At 39.3% G+C, this 22263-nt stretch overlaps 1 protein-coding gene across 1 annotated transcript in view; it reads left to right on the top strand.

Moving 5' to 3' along the window:
* Positions 1-2099: 2099 nt before the first annotated feature.
* The window catches only part of LOC309669168 (myosin-IIIa-like), a gene marked incomplete at both ends in the record, with an annotated part of 63342 nt that continues 43178 nt past the window's right edge, over positions 2100-22263 (top strand). The window contains 10 exons of the mRNA XM_082479771.1: positions 2100-2176; positions 3536-3635; positions 6209-6325; positions 8370-8474; positions 8559-8642; positions 9417-9619; positions 12135-12249; positions 15572-15698; positions 16693-16903; positions 19564-19711. Coding sequence (XP_082335897.1) covers positions 2100-2176; positions 3536-3635; positions 6209-6325; positions 8370-8474; positions 8559-8642; positions 9417-9619; positions 12135-12249; positions 15572-15698; positions 16693-16903; positions 19564-19711 — 1287 coding nt within the window. The remainder of the gene's footprint in view (positions 2177-3535; positions 3636-6208; positions 6326-8369; positions 8475-8558; positions 8643-9416; positions 9620-12134; positions 12250-15571; positions 15699-16692; positions 16904-19563; positions 19712-22263) is intronic.

Below are 22263 nucleotides of genomic sequence, written 5' to 3'. Positions count from 1 at the left end.
CAGAGAGTTCAACAGGGCATTGTGAGTCACACTTCCCTTTTCATGGTATTTTTGGAACTATCAGAAATCTTTTAAATACATTTTGACAATTTGAAGAGGAAAAAGCTGCAGTTGCCTCATTTTGATTTAACTGAATCTTGAAAGATAAGCGGGGGGGTGTGAAGGAGGATGCACAGAAACAATGCTGCCTTGACTCATTTTCTTCTCCATACTGGGTTGATGTTTCTGGCCTTTAGCTGCTTGAATTGCTTGTTGAGCATGGCTGTAAGATCTAATGCCTCCAACAAATAATTTCTGAACAGAACAGAGAAACATGGTTATTTCAGTTCACAACGTCTATGTGCATGACAATAATGAAATTTCAGCATTGATGTCAACAGCACCGATGTGGTTTTTTTAAGTGGCTGGAGTTTTAGCAAGTGAAGCAGTATAACTGCCCTTGAGGGGTCTGTGCCCTTTGACAGCAAAGCAGAAAAATATTGTGTTCTGCAAATCTGCCGCTCTGCTGTACTCTTGAGAATGGAGAATATAATCTGGTTTAACAAGCACTAGTGTTCTTGTAATGTCAGCTGAAGAGGATTACAAGAGAATCAATTTTATGTAATTAAACTTCCCTGGCATAAATAGAGATTGTTTTCTTGAAAAAAAAAAAAAAATCTCCACGACTGGAGCATTCCCCTCCCTTCCTGCAAGGCACTTGCTAACTTTGTACATTAAGTGAAAAATGGTAATTGAAACAAATCTTGGGAAATATCAGTCTCTCACTGACAAGCAGTAACTTTTTTTTTTTTTTTTTAAGTGTATTCGATGAGTAACAATTCCACCAGAAATGGAAAGCATAACTTGACAGATGTCTTGTTTTGGGTCTTCCTTCGGCAATGGAAAAAAATAGAACAGCAGAGCTTGACGTAGTCCTGCAGTTCCCGCATCTTTCCCTCATGTGCGTGTTGATAGGTCTTTCTCAAAGTCATGCTGATACTAGATGCATCCTCTGGACACAAAATGACCTTCATGGAGGAACAATGGAGAAATTGTTTCAACTATCCAAATACAAATTTTCAACTGAAACTGTTAAAAAGAAGTATCAATAGGAGCGTGGGTTATAGAGGGGACAGATCGCTGTTGAGGGGGTAGGATTTTGCTAGCACCTCTGGCTTTGAATGCAGTAATATCCTTTAGCTGGTAAATGCAAATCAAGCAGCAGCAGACCACACAAGGCTGAAGAGTTAATTTAAGTCTTAAAATTACTACATCCTTTTAATACAACCTGTGGGTACATACAACCAACAATTGTCTCACAGTGTTATTGCAAGGACAGTACAACCAGAACAGCTCTTACGGTACAAATGGGTTCCAAAGGAAAGAGAAGACGACATCGGACCCAGGAGAGGTGTGATTGCTTTCCACCAGACCCATCCCTTTTGATGTTGCCTGTTTGTGTTCCTATGTGTTTTCTGCTTCAACATATTTAAACACATACCAAATTACAGTCCAGTTATGGATTTACTGCAGCAAGAGCTGCCTTTGTTCCCCTCCCACAGACATGCTCTCCTCCTGCGTCTCTTCTTGTCTGTTTGCACTGGTCATGTGGGAATAGGCCCACACATTGCATGTTCCGTATTGCGTGGCAGTAATAAGGCTCTGGTACTGCACTGTAGTATTTCCATTGCTTTTCACCTCCATGTAATTCATTTCCATGTAATCTAGCCTCACCATCATCCTTATAACTGTATCTACAACAGTCTTTTTTTGGCCTGGAGTAAATACTGAAAGAAAGAAAACACTTGGAAGTGGGTTGCTTTCCCACTCATCTCCAGGGTCCTAACAACAGTTTGAGAGTAGTCTGCCAAATAGCTGGGTGTAAAGCTGACAAGACTTGATCCCTCTCTTCCATCAGGGGAATGCAGATCCTGTTGATCTGTACTGTTATTGTGCTTCCTGGTCACTTAGCCTCCACGCTGAGTATTGGGTTCCGATATTGGCACAGAGACCATGAAACTATGCTAGCTCTTGCAACAAAATCTTACATGTTTGTGTCTTGATATTAAGGCTGCAGAATTAGTCAGCTGTGGTGGGTGTGAAACTCCTGGCTTTGCACTATGGACAATGGAAAGACTCCAGTGGTAGCTGGCACCTGCCTAAGGGAGGAAGAAACTGCTCCGTTACTGGCACCTGGGTGAGGACAAGCCATTCTGTCACCCTCAGGGAGCTATCATTAGAGACAAGAGACACTGAAAGAGGTGCTAGATGAAGCACATTTGTGCCTGCACTTCCATCATGCAGATCTTGATTGCACTCCCAGCTTGGGAGGGCATCATTTGCCCATTTCTTCCAGCCTCTCTTCAGTCCTGGCAATCAGTAACTAATGCCAAGTGGGTGCCTGCTTGACTTTCTGCACCTGCGCCCCACATCAATGCACAGCCTGTGTGACCTGAAGTAGCACCCATGAAGTAGGTGATGCTTGTGGAATGGGTACAGCCCATTAAACCCTGCAGTGAATCTTACGGTGGGAGTTCAGAAGCCTCTTAGCTTGCCCTGTCAGTGTGACGTTCATTCGTTCTAACTCTCCATCTTGGTGCAGCTGCTGTCGTTTTGCTGTCCTCTCTTCACTGTGTATTAAAGTTTTGGCCTGGGTAGAAAACATCTGAGCTTGATTTAGTTTGTGAACTCTGCTGTTAATCCAGTTCCCCTTTCCCTGATCTTCCCCCCATCTCGTAAAGCAGGTATAACTAATGTGAATTGTAAACCTTGCATTTTCTGCTGCTTTTGCTTTGGTTAGCAATGCCTTTACTCTTGGATAGAGAATGGTCCTAGTCTTGGGGAATTTTTGTAAGACTGCATAAAGTTTTCTTTGGTTTGTTTAACAGAGAAAAGAAATTTCAGTTTAAGATAAACTTAGTTTAAATTTAACCCTGATAAGAAAAAGATTTGAAATTTTGTTTCCTTATTTTGTACGATTTTTTTCCTGTAGAGTCTGAGAAAATTCTTTTTGATCAGGATGTATTTCACATACCCCCGTGGTTCAGTAGCACTTTGCTCTACAGTGTGGCCATCTCAGCCAGGCTTTAGAGCATTGTCATTACTAAGCTAGAAATGCTTCCATCCTGAATGCTTTGTCTGCATTGTCCTTGCCATACTATTTCATCATACACCCCTGGTTTTGTCCTATCCATAATTTTTATCTGGGTCATTTTTCTTTTTGCAGGTAGGTGCCAGAGTTTGACTGTTATATGCTTTATAAATATGTTTTTTTTTCCCCTGGACTGCACAGCTCCAGTCATGCAGCTGACGTAGGGGTGTGATCAAGCAGAGATCTGTCCAGTGAAAAAGTTCTTCATGGTGTCAGTTGTGGGATCAAACCAGATGTGCTGCACTAAGAAGTTATATCCAGTCCTGTTATTCAAACATTTGTGTGTTTGAATTCAGAACAGTGGAAAACTGGAATGTTTTGGCCGAATTGTCTTCAAGATGGTTATAGATGCAAGGTCTGCTCTGTATTTCGTTACATCAGGAATTGCATGTCTTTCTTTTCTAGATTTGAACGTATTCATACAAAGAAAGGGAACTACAGTAAGTCACTAGTTTCAAACCAGGAAGAGGTAGATGACTTAGCAACCTTGGAGGTACTGGATGAGGTAAGAACCTTCTTTTTCACATTTTCCTGAAGAGGGGTAATCATGTATTAAAACACAATGGTGTGCTGTTGATTTTCAAGTTCAACTATATTGTCACACTTCAATTGTGTAAGTGTGCAATGGCATTTTACCAGTTTATGCTGAATATTTTAGATGAGATTCGCTGCGTCAGGAATGGTTCCAACGCAAAGTTAGAACACCCTCTGCAGTTAGAGCCTTAGACCAAGCAGTATTGTAGCACCATTTGCTTAACAGGATTTATATTGCTGGATTTTATTATCCAAGCTAAATATCTGCAATGATACGTTAACCTGAAATTGATCCAGGTCCAAGAACAAGCACCTTTTCCCCTATTGCTTGGACATTTAGAGTCGTCTTAAACTAGCTTGCTATACTCTCCTAGGCTGTTTTCTCACTGACTTACTCTGGTGTGGAGATGCATTGAGATCAATTTATGTCAGTTGAGCCTCTGACCTCTCAATGCCTTCTGGTGACCTTTTCACAAAATTACTGATACAAATCTCACTGTTTTGTCAAAGTTCAAAAATGAGTCTGCTAGGAACAGGGGAACATGCATAAGGGAGGGGGGAGGTCTTGTGTTTATGCTTTAAGCTTCAAAACCAGAAAGAAGAATCAGGCCACAGCACATTATCTGCAGGTCGTAGAGGCCATCAGTGGTTGTAAACAACTGTCATTCTTCCTCTACAGGGCTGTGCATAGACTATAATTCACATTCTCTTTAACTGTAAAACTTCTCTGGTATATTGTATCTTTGTCAGTCCGGAATACTAAATGTGGCTCTTGAGCTGGGAAACTACATAATGCTAACAATTCACAGAACATCTTCCATCATCCAAGAGCTTTATTATAGTAGCTTAATGTTTAGTTAATACTAATTGAGCTAATCCAAACTTCATCTGCTGCACAAAGTCCAGAGTTAAGCATTTTTTTCGTATTGGGAATAGCCATTTGCTAGCAAGACTGGTTTTTATCTTTTGCTATGAAGCATGTAAACAATCTGAGCTAAAGAGAAGATACAAAAAAACCCCGGTGAACTAGACATATATCCCATCTCCTCAGAGGTGGGGCATTCTCAGGAAAGTTCTCAGGAAGCCTTCACCTAAAGGCATCATTTGATTATGTGGTATTTTACTAAATGCAATCCAGTTTAAAATCTCTTTCACATATGAATGGCAGCTTCTCAGAGCTGTCTCATTTCTTCCATTCAAACTTTTCTTCCAGTTTAGATAGCCCCATCAGAAGAGACAAACAGGAGTGCTGTGGTTTAGGCCAAATCCACTACTGGGGACCTGAGGGACCCCAGATGGGACCGACAGATGCTCCCCTCTACCCCTCTTCAAAGAGAGAGGCAGAGGAGGAAAAGAGACTTATGAGTTTAGAAGGAACTAAACTACTTTAATGAAATATTAATAATAAAATTAAAAGAAATAATGAAAAATATGTACAAAACTACGGTTTTGTCAAAATATATACAAAACTACGGTCAAACCAGGACACAGGAGACCCTCTATTGGTGCAAGAAATAATTTCAAAAAGGGCAGAAGTTCCCCTAAAAAATTCTGGTAATATGAATTTGGTTATGGCAAAAAGCAAGGTAGCGTTCGAAACTGAAAAGGAAGTAGTTTATCAAGACGATGGCAAACCAAGGTTTTCTCCTTATGTTTTCCTGTGAAGGAAATGAAACCTCTTCAGCTGCTGAGAATTCAGGTTTTAAATGCATTAACCAGAACACAGTGCACAACACTGAACAGATGGATGTGGAGGGAAAGCAATTCCTTCTGTAGTCCTCTGCTGCTGGTCATTTTGTTCCAGTGGGAATAGGGCCTAAATATCTTCACGTGTACCTCAGAATAGTCTCAAGGCTGGTTTGAATTTTTTCACCCAGCTATGTCCTGTTTTGGTTGGAAACCTAACCAAGCACTTTATGTACCCAGCTCTGTATGCTGAAGAAACTGAGGGAAATTATGTAAAGAAATTGGGTATGCCACTAAAAAGGGCCCTTCTTTTTTCTTGGTTCAGGGAGAACTGGCTCTGCAGCAGCTAAGAACAATCACAGCAGAGATGGGTTGTTAATACAGAATACAGCCTGATTGTTTACATTAATAGGATCCAAGCAGTTGAACATCTGTGTTTATCATAACTGAGAGTAATGTTAGAGTAGCTGTAATGGCAGTTATGAATTCAAGCATATGGCTCTTGCTTGATGAGTTACGTGAAGCTGTAGTGTTAGAAATGAAGACAGGGCTGTCTTATGGAAACCTTCGATTAATTGAATTAAACTAGTACTTATTAACTCATTTTTCTACAGCCACTTGGAGATCTCTAAGTATATATTGTTTGAAGTGACTTTGGACACAAGAAATTAGGAATGCCAGTGTGTTTGAAAGTGTTCCTCACTTTTGATCATGATCATGATCAATTGCACTCTCAGTTGACTATTAATACCTTCCCTCTTTATCCTTACTCATTGTAACTACGTAAATATTTTATACTTTGTCCTAATATTCTTATTTTCCCCATGTGATTCAATGTTCCCATTCTTTCTCCATCAGAATACAGTAACAGAGCAGTTGCAGAAGGGTTACTCCAAAGATCAGATTTACACATATGTTGGGGACATTCTCATTGCTGTCAATCCATTTCGGAACATAGATATTTATTCTTCACAGGTATGAAAATCTAGGTTTGGTTCTTTTAAACTAGCTCTGATTTCCATTAAAATATTAATATTTGTGTCAAGTATAAAGTAAGACCATTCTTGGTATTTACTACAATTCACTCTAAAAAACAGAATTACCAACACAGTTGTCCCTTCAAGTGCATGTTGACACACATCGTGTGCTGAATTTCAGCACCAAAATGAAAAGCTCTAGAAAAAATTAATTTCTGCTATCTTTATGTCTATAATGTAGATCATGTCTATATCATGTCTAAAGTGCAAACAGCTATATCTGAGCAAGTCATCCATTTTAATCAGTGGATAGAAATAGGATTTTTGAGGTGGTTGTTCTTCTAGTGACTTTCAACAGTCGTTCTAGGATGAAATAAATTGTACTAAACTTCATGAGATCTGTTGACTAGAACCCCATGGAGTGTAAAGGCACTAGCAGCTCATAGCTGCTGGTTCAGAAGTAGTATCTGTACAGATAAGTGCATTTATTCAGGTGAATCTTACCTCTCTTTATGGGAGGGAGCATTTCTTCTCCTCCACTTCCCATGGAGAACTTCTGTGAATGGCTGGAGGTAGGAGTTGGGGGCATAGCAAGTTTGCCGATGATACCAAGCTGTTTGGCGAGGTAGACACACTGGAGGGGAGGGATGCCATCCAGAGGGACCTGGACAGGCTCAAGAGGTGGGCCCAAGCCAACCTCATGCAGTTCAACAAGGCCAAGTGCAAGGTCCCTACATCTGGGTTGGGGCAATCCCAAGCACAAATATAGGCTCAGTGGGGGATGGCTGGAGAGCAGCCCTGAGGAGAAGGACCTGGGTGTGCTGATTGACGAGAAGCTCAACATGAGCCAGCAATGTGCAATCGCAGCCTAGAAGGCCAACCGTATCCTCGGCTGTATCAGAAGAAGTGTGGCCAGCAAGTCAAAGGAGGTGATTCTGCCCCTCATCTTCACTCTCGTGAGACCCCACCTGGAGTATTTCATCCAGCTCTGGAGCCCCCAATATAAGAAGGACATGGAGCTGCTGGAGTGTGTCCAAAGGAGAGCCACAAGCGTGATCCGAGGGCTGGAGCACCTCTCCTATGAGGAGAGGCTGAAAGAGTTGGTGTTGTTCAGCCTGGAGAAGAGAAGGCTCCGGGGAGATCTTATTACAGCCTTCCAGTATCTTTCCAGTACCTAAAGGGGGCCTACAGGAGAGCTGGGGAAGGACTTTTTACTCGGGCATGTAGTGATAAGATGAAGGGGAATGGCTTTAAACTGGAAGAGGGAAGGTTTAGATTAAACGTTAGGAAGAAAATTTTCACTTTGAGGGTGGTAAGGCATTGGTACAGGTTGCCCAGAGAGGTTGTTGAGGCCCCATCCCTGGAGGTGTTCAAGGCCAGGCTGGACGTGGCCTTGGGCAACCTGTTCTAGTGGGAGGTGTCCCTGCCTATGGCAGGGGGCTTGGAACTCAATGATGTTCAAGGTCCTTTCCAACCTAAACCATTCTACGATTCTATGATTTCCTCCCAAGAGAGCTGGGGAAGCCATAGCTATTTAATTGATCAAATGATTCAAAAAGCAAGCCTATAAAATTTTAACTTTTTGAATTTGTCTCCCGATTATACAAAAGGGGACAGATATGAAAGTCTGGTCATACAATAATTTGGCATTATTAATTATCAGATACTACAGGTACAGAAAAGATCTTAAGTTTTGATATCAATATCATATAGAAATACTAAGAGGATGTGAAGTACAAGTAAAATGATATTATAAGTTGGTCCTTGGTGTCTGGCACCGTTAAATTTTCTCCTAACAGTCTGAGTTTCATAGCATAATCAGGGCTGACATCATACAAAATTGTGCTTCATTTTTTTCAGCAGTTCTTACAGTACCAAATACATACAGATTCATGGTATAGTGAGTGCAGTAACAGCTCACTCAGAAAACATCACTGCTGGTAACCTCAGCATGCTGTACACTAATCTGAAAATAAAATTAAACTCTGATTAAAAATATTGTTAAGGGGAACTGATAATGTTTTCATTTTTGTTACACTTAGCATTCAAAACTGTATATTGGAGCCAAACGGACTGCCAACCCTCCTCACATTTTTGCTGTCGCTGACATAGGTTATCAGTCCATGGTAACATACAACTCCGATCAGGTAAAGATGAGGTGTCTTAGTTGTATCCTTTGCTCAGCTGAGAGATATGTAATGAGCTCAGAGTCACGCTCTTGTTCTCTGCAGTGTATCGTTATTTCTGGAGAAAGTGGAGCTGGCAAGACGCAAAGTGCCCATCTTCTGGTCCAGCAGCTCACTGTCCTGGGCAAGGTACGTTTCAAAGGGAATGCCTCTGTAAGGCTTTGCTATCTTAGGCCCAGTTGACTGAACCTACGCACAGGGCATTGGTAGAGGGGAAGGACTGTAATACATTTTCCAAAGAACTTCCGTAAGGTCAGACTGGAACATGATGCTGGTCTATCTACCCCTTCCTCCCTCCTGAACTAGGGTCACTTGAAAATTTTTGGGGGATTCAGCAAGGAAGTACCCACTGCAGTGAGGGCTGTGAGTCTGTCCTTTGTTTAATTGAGTGTCTTCAAATCACCCAAACTGTACTAAATAAAATCCTCTTCTAGCTTTTCACCTCCTTCCACAATCAGATTGCTGTCAGAGGGACGAGGTCATTCTGGGAAGTGACCACCATAACTGTCTAAATACAATGTCATTTTTTGCATGTCTCAGGTGAGATGCAAGCAAATTGATCAACTGGTACGGTGCAGCGCAGCAGTAAGCAGATGCTAACAAGGATCCTAAAACTAGGCTGGCCAGCTCAAGCGTGCTGGACCACAGAAATTGATTAGTTCTGGTGGTGTTGTTACCGTCGTGTGTGTTATCTCTTCCAGCCAGGCATTAGTTTGCAGATGGTTATATTCTGACAGGTTTCATGATATATACATGCCTTCTTTCCCACATGATTCACATGAGAAGGGCTGCCCTGATTATGTCACATTTCACAATACCAACTAGAAGAGGAAAGAAACACTAAAGAATGAATGTATTTCAATAATTACTGATAATTTTAAGCAATATCTTTTTCATATCCAGGCAAATAACAGGACTCTGCAGGAGAAGATCCTCCAGGTGAATAACCTCGTAGAAGCATTTGGGAATGCAGGCACTATCATCAACGATAACTCGAGCAGATTTGGAAAATATTTGGAAATGAAATTCACTTGCGGTGGCACTGTAGTAGGAGCTCAGATTTCCGAGTACCTCCTTGAAAAATCCAGAGTTGTCCACCAGGCAGTGTAAGTATAAAAATTATATTTCACTTAATTTGGGGGTTACAGAGTAGGCCTACAATGCAGGAAATTATCGTGGATTAAAACATGAAGATGAATAAGGTACTGGGATTTTTTCTTATAAGTGATACATGAATAACTTATAAATCTGTGAGGTAGCTTAAAACTACTCCTGATTTTTTTTCATTGCCACCTGGGTTATTTAAACCAATCTTATAAAAATACATATGTGATGTATAAAGCAAATCAGAATGTGTAAAGACTTTAAAACTTTCTAATAGTTCACTTATTCTTTTGTGGAAGTTTGCAGTATCGTGTTGAGTATATCACTTGGATTTAATTCTTCTATGTTTCCTCTAGTATTGTAGCTTTTTTTTGTTTGTTTACAAAGTGCTTGTTTTCCATTTTGGAGCATCTAGTAGGATTTGGTAATAGTTACAGACCAAACACAGAACAGATCCATCTCTGTCATGTGTGTATTTCATAATATAAAATGACAAAAAAAAAAAAAAGGCATTTCCAATTAACTTAAATTAGTGGCATATATTTTCTATCCTAATATATAGCACATCCAGATAACAAGTATTTTGGCAACTCTATTTCTGCCATAACAACAATAGGAAAAACAGAGTTTGAGACAAGGAATGTTGTCACTGGTTTAAATTTTCCCTTGCTGATCTTTTACTCATTTTACTCTTTTTGTAGTTCTGCATGACCTTGTTGCCTGTTGTCGATTTGTGGTATGAAGAACATCTAAGTATCACTTGGAATGTTTCAGTAAACAATTTAAAGTTGGAGGCAATTTTATGAAATGGTGTTTTTTTCCTCAGTTGAACATAAGTACAGAAACTGCTTTATCAGAATAGAATCAGATTTTTCCTTAAAACACCACTTTTTTTCATAACTTTTCATGGGTGTGTTCTGCGGCTGTCAGTTTGTATTTATATTTAGCCATATGCTGAGACAGGAAGTCAGCAAAGCCTTTACGTGCCTCCAATGTTGTTTAGGTAGGTGTTTAGATGTCTGAAACGCCACCAAACTGTTTAGCGTGAGAGCCACTGTAGGAGGTTAAATTTTGAGGCGTGAACTGCCAAGGGCACCTGAAGCTGTTTGTGTCAAGCGTTTTCTCCTCCTTACTGAGGTCTCTGTGTGGCTGGTCCATACGGCCATGCCAGGGCAGAGAAGTGGCATTTAGGTACCTGCATTGCAAGGGCAGTCTGTTCTGCTCTTCTGGGAGAACGTGACTCCCAAACTCACATGGAGAGCTAGGAATGACTTTTTGCAGAAAACATGTGACTGATTACCCAGAAAATGGGACACCGAAGTTCCAGACCTGCTTCAAGCCAAGAGATTTTGAACCTACAGGTTCCCCTACCTTTCCAAGAGAATACAAAAACCATCAGGGCACAGTGAGGTTTCAGAGACAGTGCAAAGCATGACGATGCAACCTAATGGTTAAGACACTGAGGGGAAAGATAAGGGATCTGCTCCTACTCCTTAAATTGATCTTGTTTTCTACTACTGACTGCCCACAGTAAAATATGCAAATTAAGTTGGCACTGGACTCTGATGTAGGCACCCCCTTGCAGAGAGGAGCGCGCTGGGCTCTGATCCCATTTCACAGGAGGCTGTAATGGTGCTCCTGAGACACATGCCGCAGCTCATGCAGAAACCAGGGGTTTGAATGCAATTCCTTTTTGCCATTTCATGGTGACTGACTCGGCCATCTCAGGGTTCAGTGGTGGCTGCAAATAACCACCTAAGCATCCAGTTCTTCCTTATAAGGTGCACAGGAAGCTTGGATGTGCAAATAAACCTTGTGTCCCAGGTTTGGGCACCTAACTTTTAAGCAAAGCATGCCAAGTCATAAGGCCCTTTGCTGAACGTCTGCTTATGGGCTTTCTTGGTTCAGGGCTAAAGGACACAGCAAACATACTGGATTCAGTGAATCGGGAGTGTATAGCTCTCCCATGGTCAGAAGATTTTTTAAAATAACTGGAGGTTAAGCAGCCCATTTAATGCAGGTAGACGAGCAACATGCAAGATCTCACCCAGCATCTACCAGTCGCATCAAAGGCAGGGCAGCATTTAGCTGCTTGTGCCACCGAGCAGCCGCCCTGGCAGCTTCAGAGCAAACGCCCAGTGGCACAGAAAGGGTGTTCGCTTCACAGGAACTTGTGTAATAAAGCTTCTTTCAGAGTCCTCTGTCAGTTTGCATGAACCTTGCCTGTTGTTAAAATAACATTTAATAGTAGCAAGTATGTCATTAGTAAATGTAATATAGTTACATTACTAAACCAGTTGTTTCTATTGTTTCAGAGGAGAGAAAAATTTCCATATTTTTTATTATATTTACGCTGGTCTGGCGGAAAAGAAAAAACTGGCACATTATAAACTGCCAGAATATAGACCTCCCAGGTAATGCAGTTTATTTTTACATAAATTGGTTACTAAGAAATGCGGTGTGGTTGAATTCTCAGCCTCATTTACATTCTAACTCTGTATCCATCAACTCTTTCAGATATCTGCAAAACGATCATTTCAGAATAGTGCAAGATTTCATGAACAATAGCTTTTATAAGTCTCAGTTTGAATTAATTGAACAGTGCTTCAAAGTCATAGGTTTTACACTGGAGGTGAGTGCTGATAACCCTTTTTTTTTGGTGATCTTTCATGGCTACCTTAATCAGGAAAAACTTACATAAAGCATTCAAATCATCTCCATTGTTATTTTCTTCCTTTAGCAGTAGTGTGTTTGTGGTTTAGGATATTGCATAGTCAACTTACTGTTATATTACCACATTTAAATTTTTAATGTTTCAAGGCATTGATAAAGTAATAAGATGGTATTAGTCAACAAGGCTTTGAAAATAATGAACAGAGCACAGCTGAGTAATTGGGAAAAAAAGGCTTTTGCAAATTAAATGCATAGAATATCATGTTGTAACTATTTATTAGCCTATAATTTTAGGCCTGTGAATATGAGCCTCATCTCTGTTTTAAGATGAAGTCCAGGGTGAGAGTTCTAAAAATTCATTGAGTTGATTTGAGTTTTGACGAACTCAATACATTTTCACAACTCCAGGGGCAAAGTTATATGAAGTTTTTACATCCCTTTGGAGTGAATCTCATCCTCAAACATTAACTGAACCCATTGTTTCTTTATGATCTTATGTCATTGCTCTGCTGGCCATTAAACCCCTCTCCTCAGGCTGTCTTTGGTATAATTAAAATTAAAACAGGGCTCTGGATTTATAAAGTAGGATGCAAGGAAAAGAAACACCTCCCTGCATCCTAGTTCTCTCTTCTTAGGAGAAGTGATGCATCACAGCTGTAGTTTACCACTGACTTTATTTATCACAAATGATAGTAAGAGCATGATCCATACAGTATCTGTGAAATATAGCGCTAGTGCTGCAGAATGGGTGTATGTTTTAATTTCTTCAACAAAACTGTAGGTTGTAAGGAGCTTTTCACAGAAAATTACTCACTTCAGTTAAATATTTCTGGCTTCCCTCAATGTAAATATTTGAATAGCCAAAAGAAAAGATTTATTCACCTGTTCTGTTCCTCCACACTCATTTTGCATTAAGTCATAGTAGCAGTGGAGTTCACAGTCTCTTTCTCCTCTACATGCTTATTCACAACTGCACTTAGTAATACCACACCTGTACTATCACATCCTCTCACACCTCTACTTTCACCTTTCCAGAAGCGGTGTGGAAGGGTATGCACAGTTCAGCACTGATAGCAGTTTTGTCACAACACCAGAGACCTTGATGAGTCCTAATTTATATCATGAAAAGAAGCAAGTCTGGTTTTGTTCTCGGTTCTTTTGTTCACTTTGATGAATGGAAACAATAATCCTGATCATCCAAAAGAGAAGACCATATTGAAGATCCAGTTCGAACTAGGTCACTGGCTGCATTGAGCAGTTCTAGCGTGCATCTTCACTTGATTAACTCAGCAAGCCACTGTGAGCTGAATCTGTAAAGAATTATCTACCTGTAGAACCACCACAGTTTCCAAAGCAGGCTGAGATCCACAGGCAACCTAACTGTGGTTCCATGTGAGCCCTATTCACAGTAGCCTGTCTTACATTCTCCACAGGGTGAATTAGCCTGTCTGAGGCTGTGTTTGCAAGAGTGAAGGAACAGAGAAGTCTTCTTCTCCCACTGAGGTTCTGATGTAGGGTACATGTGCAGAGCCAATTTATTTTCAGTGAGAAATGGGTACTGTAAGACAATGAGTTCCTTTTCTAAGTTTGGGGTTTAGTAATGCAGCCTTAAGCTTTGACATTTATCCCAGTCAGCAGAGGAGGTTCTATATAAGCTTGTTCCATGTTTTATTAGCAGAAAACCTTGGACAAAATGTCTTCTCCACTCCAATTAAAACTGAGACTTAAACAAGGCTTTAAACAAGGCTTTACTTCTTTGAAATTTGTTTTTAACTGACTGGCAGGCTTTAATAGTAACTACTGTTGATACTCCCTGTCTTAAAATCACACAGTTTTATTTCAGGCTGCATGGCAAAATTAATAGGAAAGGACTGCCTGAGGTGAACAATAATCATGCTGTATGAGGCAGATCAAGCCAGATTTCAGACACACTGGAAAAGGGCACAAAAATGTCAGCAGCTATACATACTGTACAGCATAATGCCAGAAGTTAAGCTATCCATTTCTTTGCATTTCATCTGTGTCCCTAAGCTTCAAATGAAAATGATTGCTTAAAACCCAGGTAAACTGCGCACCAATTATCCTGAGCATAATTTTTTAGACTGAGCTTATCTGGTTTGTCTTGCTGTCACTGGAATAATTAATTTATTAACTGCTAGATTAACTTCTGAAAGTGTTGAAAACAAGATCATGTATTCTAGAGCAATTAAGGACTTTAATATGAGTAAATGATGCCTGACGTGGTACCAGCAAACTATTGAATAGTAGGGCTAAAATGGTGTGCAATTATGAGAAGTTCATCATTATAAAATACCAATCAAATTTACAAAACTGCTTCCTATAAAGCTGCTATAAAACTTCTAAAACTGTTATTTATAAAATATGGTACTACTGCATGCCTCAGAATATAGTGTATCACAGATTCCTAGCTTAAAAACTAGTCTGCTTTACAGGAATGCCGCAGCACTTCTGAGTAGAAAATACTTGGAGATGATCAAGCATACGGATAACCATTCAAATCTAAGTCAAACCTGCAGTGAAAGCATTATTTCATTAATTGCAAATATGATTTTATTTGTCATATATAAGTAAATAAAATCATTTACTGTGTATATCCTTTCACTTTCAAGACTAATATCAGCACTTTTTCAAGGCAGAATCCCTCTTCAGAACCTGCCAAATAATTTGAAATTTAAGTATGTTTAAGTAAAGTCCATGCCAAAGTGCTTTGGTGAGGACACAGTTCCTATGTGACAATTTGAAGGGAAAAGTGCTTTGCCAAATCAGAGATGTGAGGTCTCATTCTTCTCCCAGTGAAACTTCTTGTGATGTTGGTGGGAGCTGTTGCAGCGCTATTATGTGGAGTACCTTTGTAATGTAGATTTGGATTTTTTTATATTTTTGTTGATCTAGGTGTTACATTTTTGGACAGGGTTATGCCTGCAGACACAGTGAAGCATGGATATAAATAACCTCTGAATTCCTGCTGTGTAGGAGGATTACGGTCACCCCTGTTTTGCACTTCCCCTCGTCCACATCAATCCTGTCAAGTATAGAAGAGAGATTAGGCTATAGTTTGTCTTGCATTCTTTGTGTGTCTTACACTTGAAAGACTATGCTGACAAAAGTATTCCTAAAAGCTGTGGGCGTGTGGCAGACAAGAGAGGGACAGTGATTGTTCCAGGCTTAGGAAACAACACACATGCGTGCCCATCGCACAAACCAAAGTGACAAATCTGTCTGGCTATTAACTGTTGTATCTTTTTTAATATACTTTGCAGGAACTTGGAAGTGTGTACAGTGTCCTGGCTGCCATTTTAAATGTGGGTAACATTGAATTTTCTGCAGTGGTGTCTGAACATATGATTGACAAGAGCAACATTTCCAATCCAGTAGCTCTTGAGAATTGTGAGTGGTTTTTCTTGATTTGATTGTTTTAATTTAGTGTTTTGATGGCAAATTTCTTTTATTGCAAGAGATTTATCAATGAAAACTGTATTCACGTGGAAATTTTGCAAGAATAATAAATGCTGAAGATAGATTAATTCCAAGCCCACCTGAATTCAAATGCAAAAAGAAAAAATTGTCTATGTTATGCACCTTATTTGACTAACCAGTTCACTGGCATTCAGGAAACATGACTAATCCTGAAGATGCCTGAAAAGAAAATCTTTGGAATTTTTCCAAGGTTATTTGAACATTTGATGGAGAACCTCATTAACACTTTGAATATTTTTTTCCCCAGTTTATTTCTCAGATACTCATTACTTGTTCCCCATATGTGCCTGTTGAAATCTGGCTCACTAATTCTCTGGAAGGTATACCTTACATTATAGGCTGCAGGGAGGCAAAGGAGGGAAAAGGGCAAAGATTCTCAAGGAAGTTGATATTCTTTCTCAGTAATTACAGCTGGGGAGATAATGAAGTCTTCATGCTATCTCCTTACACGTTTTCCTGCCATAGATAGAAAAATTTTGTGCAACTGGGAAAGAAGCATCCTTTTTTGGAGCAAAAGGAGGACAGCAAAGGCTTATGTGGATGGATTATAACCGAGAGGGATATTCACACCTCACAACTTACATACTCCTGACATAGTCACCTAGATTCCCTAGCATTTCTCCATAGTTAGTTTGGAGAAATAGCCTCCTTGATAAAGCAATTTAGAACCTAAATGCCTCTGCTTTGAATCACTTACTCATTGACTGCAATGGAAGCTAGGAAGGCTGGTGACTAAATAAGGTACTGAGAGCTGTTTGGTGTGAAAACCCTCATTAGTCATAGTTCAAGACTTTTATTTGGCCCTTATTCATAATACATTGCACTTGCAGCCTTGATTGCAAAAATGCATATTTTTCCTTCAAAAGAACTGCCTCTGAGGTGTGCCTGTGACCTTCCTTCCTAGGTGCGTCCTTGCTGTGTATTCAGGCAGATGAACTGCAAGAGGCCCTCACCTCTCACTGTGTAGTGACTCGAGGAGAAACAATTATTCGTCCCAACACTGTGGAAAAAGCCACTGATGTCAGAGATGCCATGGCCAAAGCACTGTATGGGCGCCTCTTTAGCTGGATAGTCAATCGCATCAACACTTTACTCAAACCTGACAAACATTTAAGGTAAAAGAAGCTTTTCCAGGATAAAGAGAGGTTTTCTGTGGGAATAATATCATCTGCTAGTACTCTCATCTACTTTTTCTCTGCTACCTTTTTGTTTATGACACTACAAGGTTAAAAAAGGGCGGTTTTATCCCGTTCATAGCAGTGAAAATACAGTAGATAGGGATAGCACAGGTGTCTTGTGTGTTTCAGTTTGACCTTAACTCATTTAACGCTTTGCAAATTACACACTAACTACTTTTTCCTTTGTACTATTTGTGGCCAATGGAATCCTGGGCTGCATAGGGAAGAGTGTGGCCAGTAGGTCGAAGGAGGTCATTCTCCCCCTCTACTCTGCACTGGTGAGGCCACAACTGGAATACTGTGTCCAGTTTTGGGCTCCCCAGTTCAAGAGGGACAGGGAACTGCTGGAGCAAGTCCAGCGAAGGGCAATTAAGATGATTAAGGCCTTGGAGCATCTGCCTTATGAGGAAAGGCTGAGAGAGCTGGGACTCTTTAGCCTGGAGAAGAGAAGGCTGAGGGGAGACCTTATTATGGCATACAAGTACCTAAAGGATGGGTTGGAGAAGGATGGAGCCAGACTCTTTTCAGTGGTTCCCAGTGACAGGACGAGGGGTAATGGGCACAAGTTGGAAGATAGGAAGTTCCATTTAAATACGTGAAAAAACTTCTTTACGGTGAGGGTGACAGAGCACTGGCACAGGCTGCCCAGGGAGGTTGTGGAGTCCCCTTCCCTGGAGATTTTCAAGACCCGCCTGGATGCAGTCCTGAGTAATGTGCTCTGGGCAATCCTGCTTTAGCAGGGGAGTTGGACTAGATGATCTCTAGAGGTCCCTTCCAACTCTGAAAAATCCGTGATTCCGTGATTTCTCCTAGCGCACAGAGTCAACTCTTGACATTTATATGTTGATTACGTAGGTCAAAGTCTGCCCTTGTTTGCACCCATACTGCTTCTGCCACTGTTGTTATGAGAGTGGTTGGATATATATGTGAGAGTAGTTTCCAAACACATATGCTGAGGTTAATGTCCACCCTACCCTCACAGGGCGACAACACACAGACAAGAAAGATATTGAGAATGAGGTTATAACGCATTTTGAAAATCACAGAATCATAGAATCGTTATGGCTGGAAAAGACCTTTAAGATCATCAAGTCCAACCATTATCTAACTCTACCAGGCCCACTTCTAAACCATGTCCTATTAATCAAAGAAGAAATGATGTGGCTTACATTGTAGATCCTGTAGGTCAGGGCGCTCTATGGCTGGCAAAGCTGGATTTTCTGATTTTTTTTTTTTTTTTTAATATCAGAGGAAAGCCAAGGCTGCAATCCTAAATTTTGTCTGAATTTTCAAATATTTGTTTACAGCAGAGCAGCAATAAACATAACTTTAAGAAGTAAGCAATGGGATAAAGTGCATGCAGCGCTGCCTGTTACAGAGACCTTTTGAAATTGAATACATATTGTGCTGGTGAGGAGGCAGAAAGTTTGACCTGAAATGTTCACTATACAAAAGACCCAAAAAAACCCAGAACAACAGAAGTCTGCTTTGGTTTTGTGGTAGTAAAATAATTTGTATTTGCTATTTTTTTGTAATTAGCTCTAGGAAGGAATGAGGCAGACAAATTTCAGCAGTTTATTCACAAAAAATGCGCCCCTAATTTCCAGACAGATAAAATAGTGACCAAATTCAGGTCAAAGTCAATAAATACTTTTGATCCCTCCACAATGAAATGCTTCCGTTTTTGAGATGGACTTCTCAAAGTGGTTCAGGTACTATCATGAGTATCTTGAGGCTGGTTCTTCAGATCTGATTTCCTACACTTTTTACAGGGGAGAAAAAAAGCAAAGGTGGTTACAGATAGCCCCTCAAAGGGGTTTTATAGATAGAATGTGTTTTATTCTTTTCAATTTAGCTAGGAAAAAACGCTAATGACAACTTCAGTTTTATATAAAAAATTATCATCTTAATTTTTTGTTTCAGCAGATAAGTACAAATATTAGAACTTTTTTTCCAGTTGCAGAAATGGCCATGTATGTCTCAGAATGCCTTAGCTAAAATTTCAAACTGAAGTTTTTACTAGTAGTCCTTCTCTGGAACTTAATTAGTAATTTAAATTCATACCACACTCCAATACTTAAAGTAGTTATTTCAATGCATAAAAGGTCTAGCTATTTATTCTTTTGACTTTCATGTTAAAATAAGCAGTTTTAATTGTTGTGAATAAATAATATGAAGGAATCATATTTAATGACAGCAATCTTGAATTTCAGGATGCTCGTGAGTAAAGCATCTTTTATTATGAGAGAAACAAAATGATCTCCATGTTGTTCCTGTTGTGTAGTCAGTTTTTTACAAAAGAATATTAACTAGCAAATATTAGTTTAAAAATAAAATTTTAAATCCTCTCTATGCTTATCAATTGACCCGGTCATTATGTGATTCAGTGTATCTGGTCTGCAAATACAGTCATCTTTGAATTTAGATGGATTTATTGTATTTCAAACAAAAATTGATTGTTATTTTAAGAGATGGCTGATTTAGCAAAACTTACCCTGTTTAAGTGGCACACAGATTATTTCCTTTTGTGAAATAATAATGAAGCAGTAACTGTAAAATAAAGGTATAACAATAGAAAGTTTATTTAATCTTTGCAGTGGAAACGATGATGGTTTGAACATTGGAATACTTGATATCTTTGGTTTTGAGAATTTCAAAAAAAATTCTTTTGAACAACTCTGTATCAACATTGCCAATGAACAAATTCAGTTCTACTTCAATCAACATGTCTTTGCCTGGGAACAGGTATGTGTTGAATATTTTGATAAAGCTTTAATATTACTGAACGTATAAAATCTTGTCTGAAGAAACTACACTGTTCCTTCTCCATAATAGGCTGTAAATTGAAAATTATAACAAATGTTTTCTGACTATGTATTCTGTGAAACAGTGCTTGCTATTTGCAAGTAAAATGCCCACATAAAAAGCATTAAACTTGAAATTTACAGTTTCTAAGCAACATAACACAGTGATAATCAGTTTGATGCTAATGCAATGTTGTTTTCTTGAGGAGTAACATACGTGATATAATGTATGATTCTACAGTAAAAAAATAAATGAGTGGTAACATAATTTTTAAAGTGCACTGTTCATAATAGTTTACTAATAAGATTAATGAACACTGAAATTCCATTATTAAAAACTGAAAATCTTGCAGTTATTTTATTTTTACTCAGGGGCTAGATCATCTAAGCTAAATAACGATAGATTTAATCTAAATAATTTGATGTAAAACAGAGAAACGGAATAAAATTGTAATTATAAAAGTTTATGAAATAGAAGTGGAGAGTGAAAAGCCTCAAAAAAGATCATCTCAACTTTGTAAATAATTCCATGAGAATTAAATTAACCATTTTAAAATCATTATTTGATATTGTTTTGTGAAGAAATAACACACCTGGGGAAACAATATTAATCTTGCTGAAAATAGAAATAATCTAGAATTCTGTATGAGCAGAAGAGTCATTCAAATTTTAGGTGAATTAATACTTTCTCTGTTTTCTTGAAATTATTGGGTTTTATGATGGATAGACAAAAATCCTCCTGCGTACTAATTTTAATTATTAGTACAGAAAGAGTATTTTGTCAGATTTAATCACTGCATGTTTTAAGGATGAGACATATACAAGTTTGGAATGCGTCTGTGTATGTAGGTATGTACAGGTATGTGTCAGTCTACAGGTATAAATATCTATGTGTAAAACGGATTTTTTTTTATATGGGTCAATGTTTTATCCTGTTTCCAATTATTTCAGGAAATGCTGCCTTGCAGTCTTAGACCTTGTCGTTGTTTTTATAGATCTATGTAGGAGATTTTCAGTCACAAGTATTTCCTTGTCTTTAATACCATCTAAAAGCCAGGGAGAGAAATTAGCCTGAACTACTGTAATTACTTAGGCATCTTCTTTCCAAAGTGCATAAATTCACACAAGAAGAGCACTTGGCTACTGCTGTTTGTAACAGCTGGGAGATAGAAATAGAACAAACTGCAGAACTGTTATTTATTCCTGTCAAATCCAGTCACTGACCGGGTCCCATGGACTTGTGTACATCCACTTCGCTCAAATGTTCGCTGACTTGATCCTCCCCTACCAAGGGTAAGTCTCCCTTGCTCCAGGCTTTCCCTCTGGTCTCAGAGGGATTATTAGTCAAGATCAAGGCAAAGGTGGCATCAAGTACCTCAGCCTTTTCCGTGTCATCCTTTGGTTTTGCCTTTTTCTGCTGATGGACCTTCTTTGGCTTTCTTAACCCTGTCTCTGTACACCCAAATATTATTTTAATATTCCTTCTCTTTTTTAATTAGACTGTAATGTGCCTTTACTTGTTTCTAGATATCCTAATACAGAACATTTTGGCCAGACCTATATTACTGCAGAGGTCTGTGGTGTCACCATCTCACGGAAACAATTTGTTCTGCATGTGCCCCACTGCAGAGAGATCAGGGTGATTATTTTGCTACTGAGAAGATAAGGGAAAACATGAACCTCTGATTTTGACAACACACAGTTTACTCATTTCTCCTTGTGAGAAATTAGTATGACAATTACAGACCTTATGGAAGGAGGAGGTGAATCTCTTAAGTATGTCGATTTTACCCACTCCTGCTCATTCTCTCATAGATTTCATTAGCTCACACACACATAGAAAGCATCAAGATGTGTGTGTGTTCAAGTGGTCTGGCCAGGATCATTTGTGGGGGACCCAGAGAATAAGGGACGCCAATTAGCAAGTCGTCATCGTGTCTCTTGGGTTCTTCTTGCTGAAATAGATTTTCAGGTTTCTCACACCCTTTAGCAATCAGCAGTTGTTATGGGGCGTTTCTTTGCCTCAGAAACTTACTTATTTCAGCCTCTGTAATCTTTAGGCAAGGTCAGCATCTGTTTTTGCTTGTTTGGAATATATACATCATTATGCCTACAGCCTGTTTCCTTGGTGGGAAAAGGAAAGGCATACGTGATGTGGTGTAACCTTGCAGTCATCCTCCTGTTGTCAGATTTGGAGTGTGTTCCACTAGTTGTCTGTACTGGTTTTATGTGAGTGAAGGGCTTCTGGTCTTGATATAAAGAACATGTTCCTCAATTTTATTGCTGTGAACAAATGCTCTTCATTCAAATCACTGGCCATTCTTCTAAGGCTCTTTCTTCTGGTACTTATATGCATTTTCGCATTAATATTTCATTTATACCAGTGATAATATTCCTATTCTGAGTGTTCACATTCTGCCTGTAATACCGACCAAGGAAGATGTCTACTTTAATTTACGTGACACCACCAGATTATATCAAGCTTCATTATAT

This window comes from Vanellus vanellus (genome assembly GCF_965231255.1).
Source record: "Vanellus vanellus genome assembly, chromosome: 2".
Taxonomy (NCBI): Eukaryota; Metazoa; Chordata; class Aves; order Charadriiformes; family Charadriidae; genus Vanellus; species Vanellus vanellus.
This window is presented reverse-complemented; position numbering and strand designations above follow the sequence as displayed.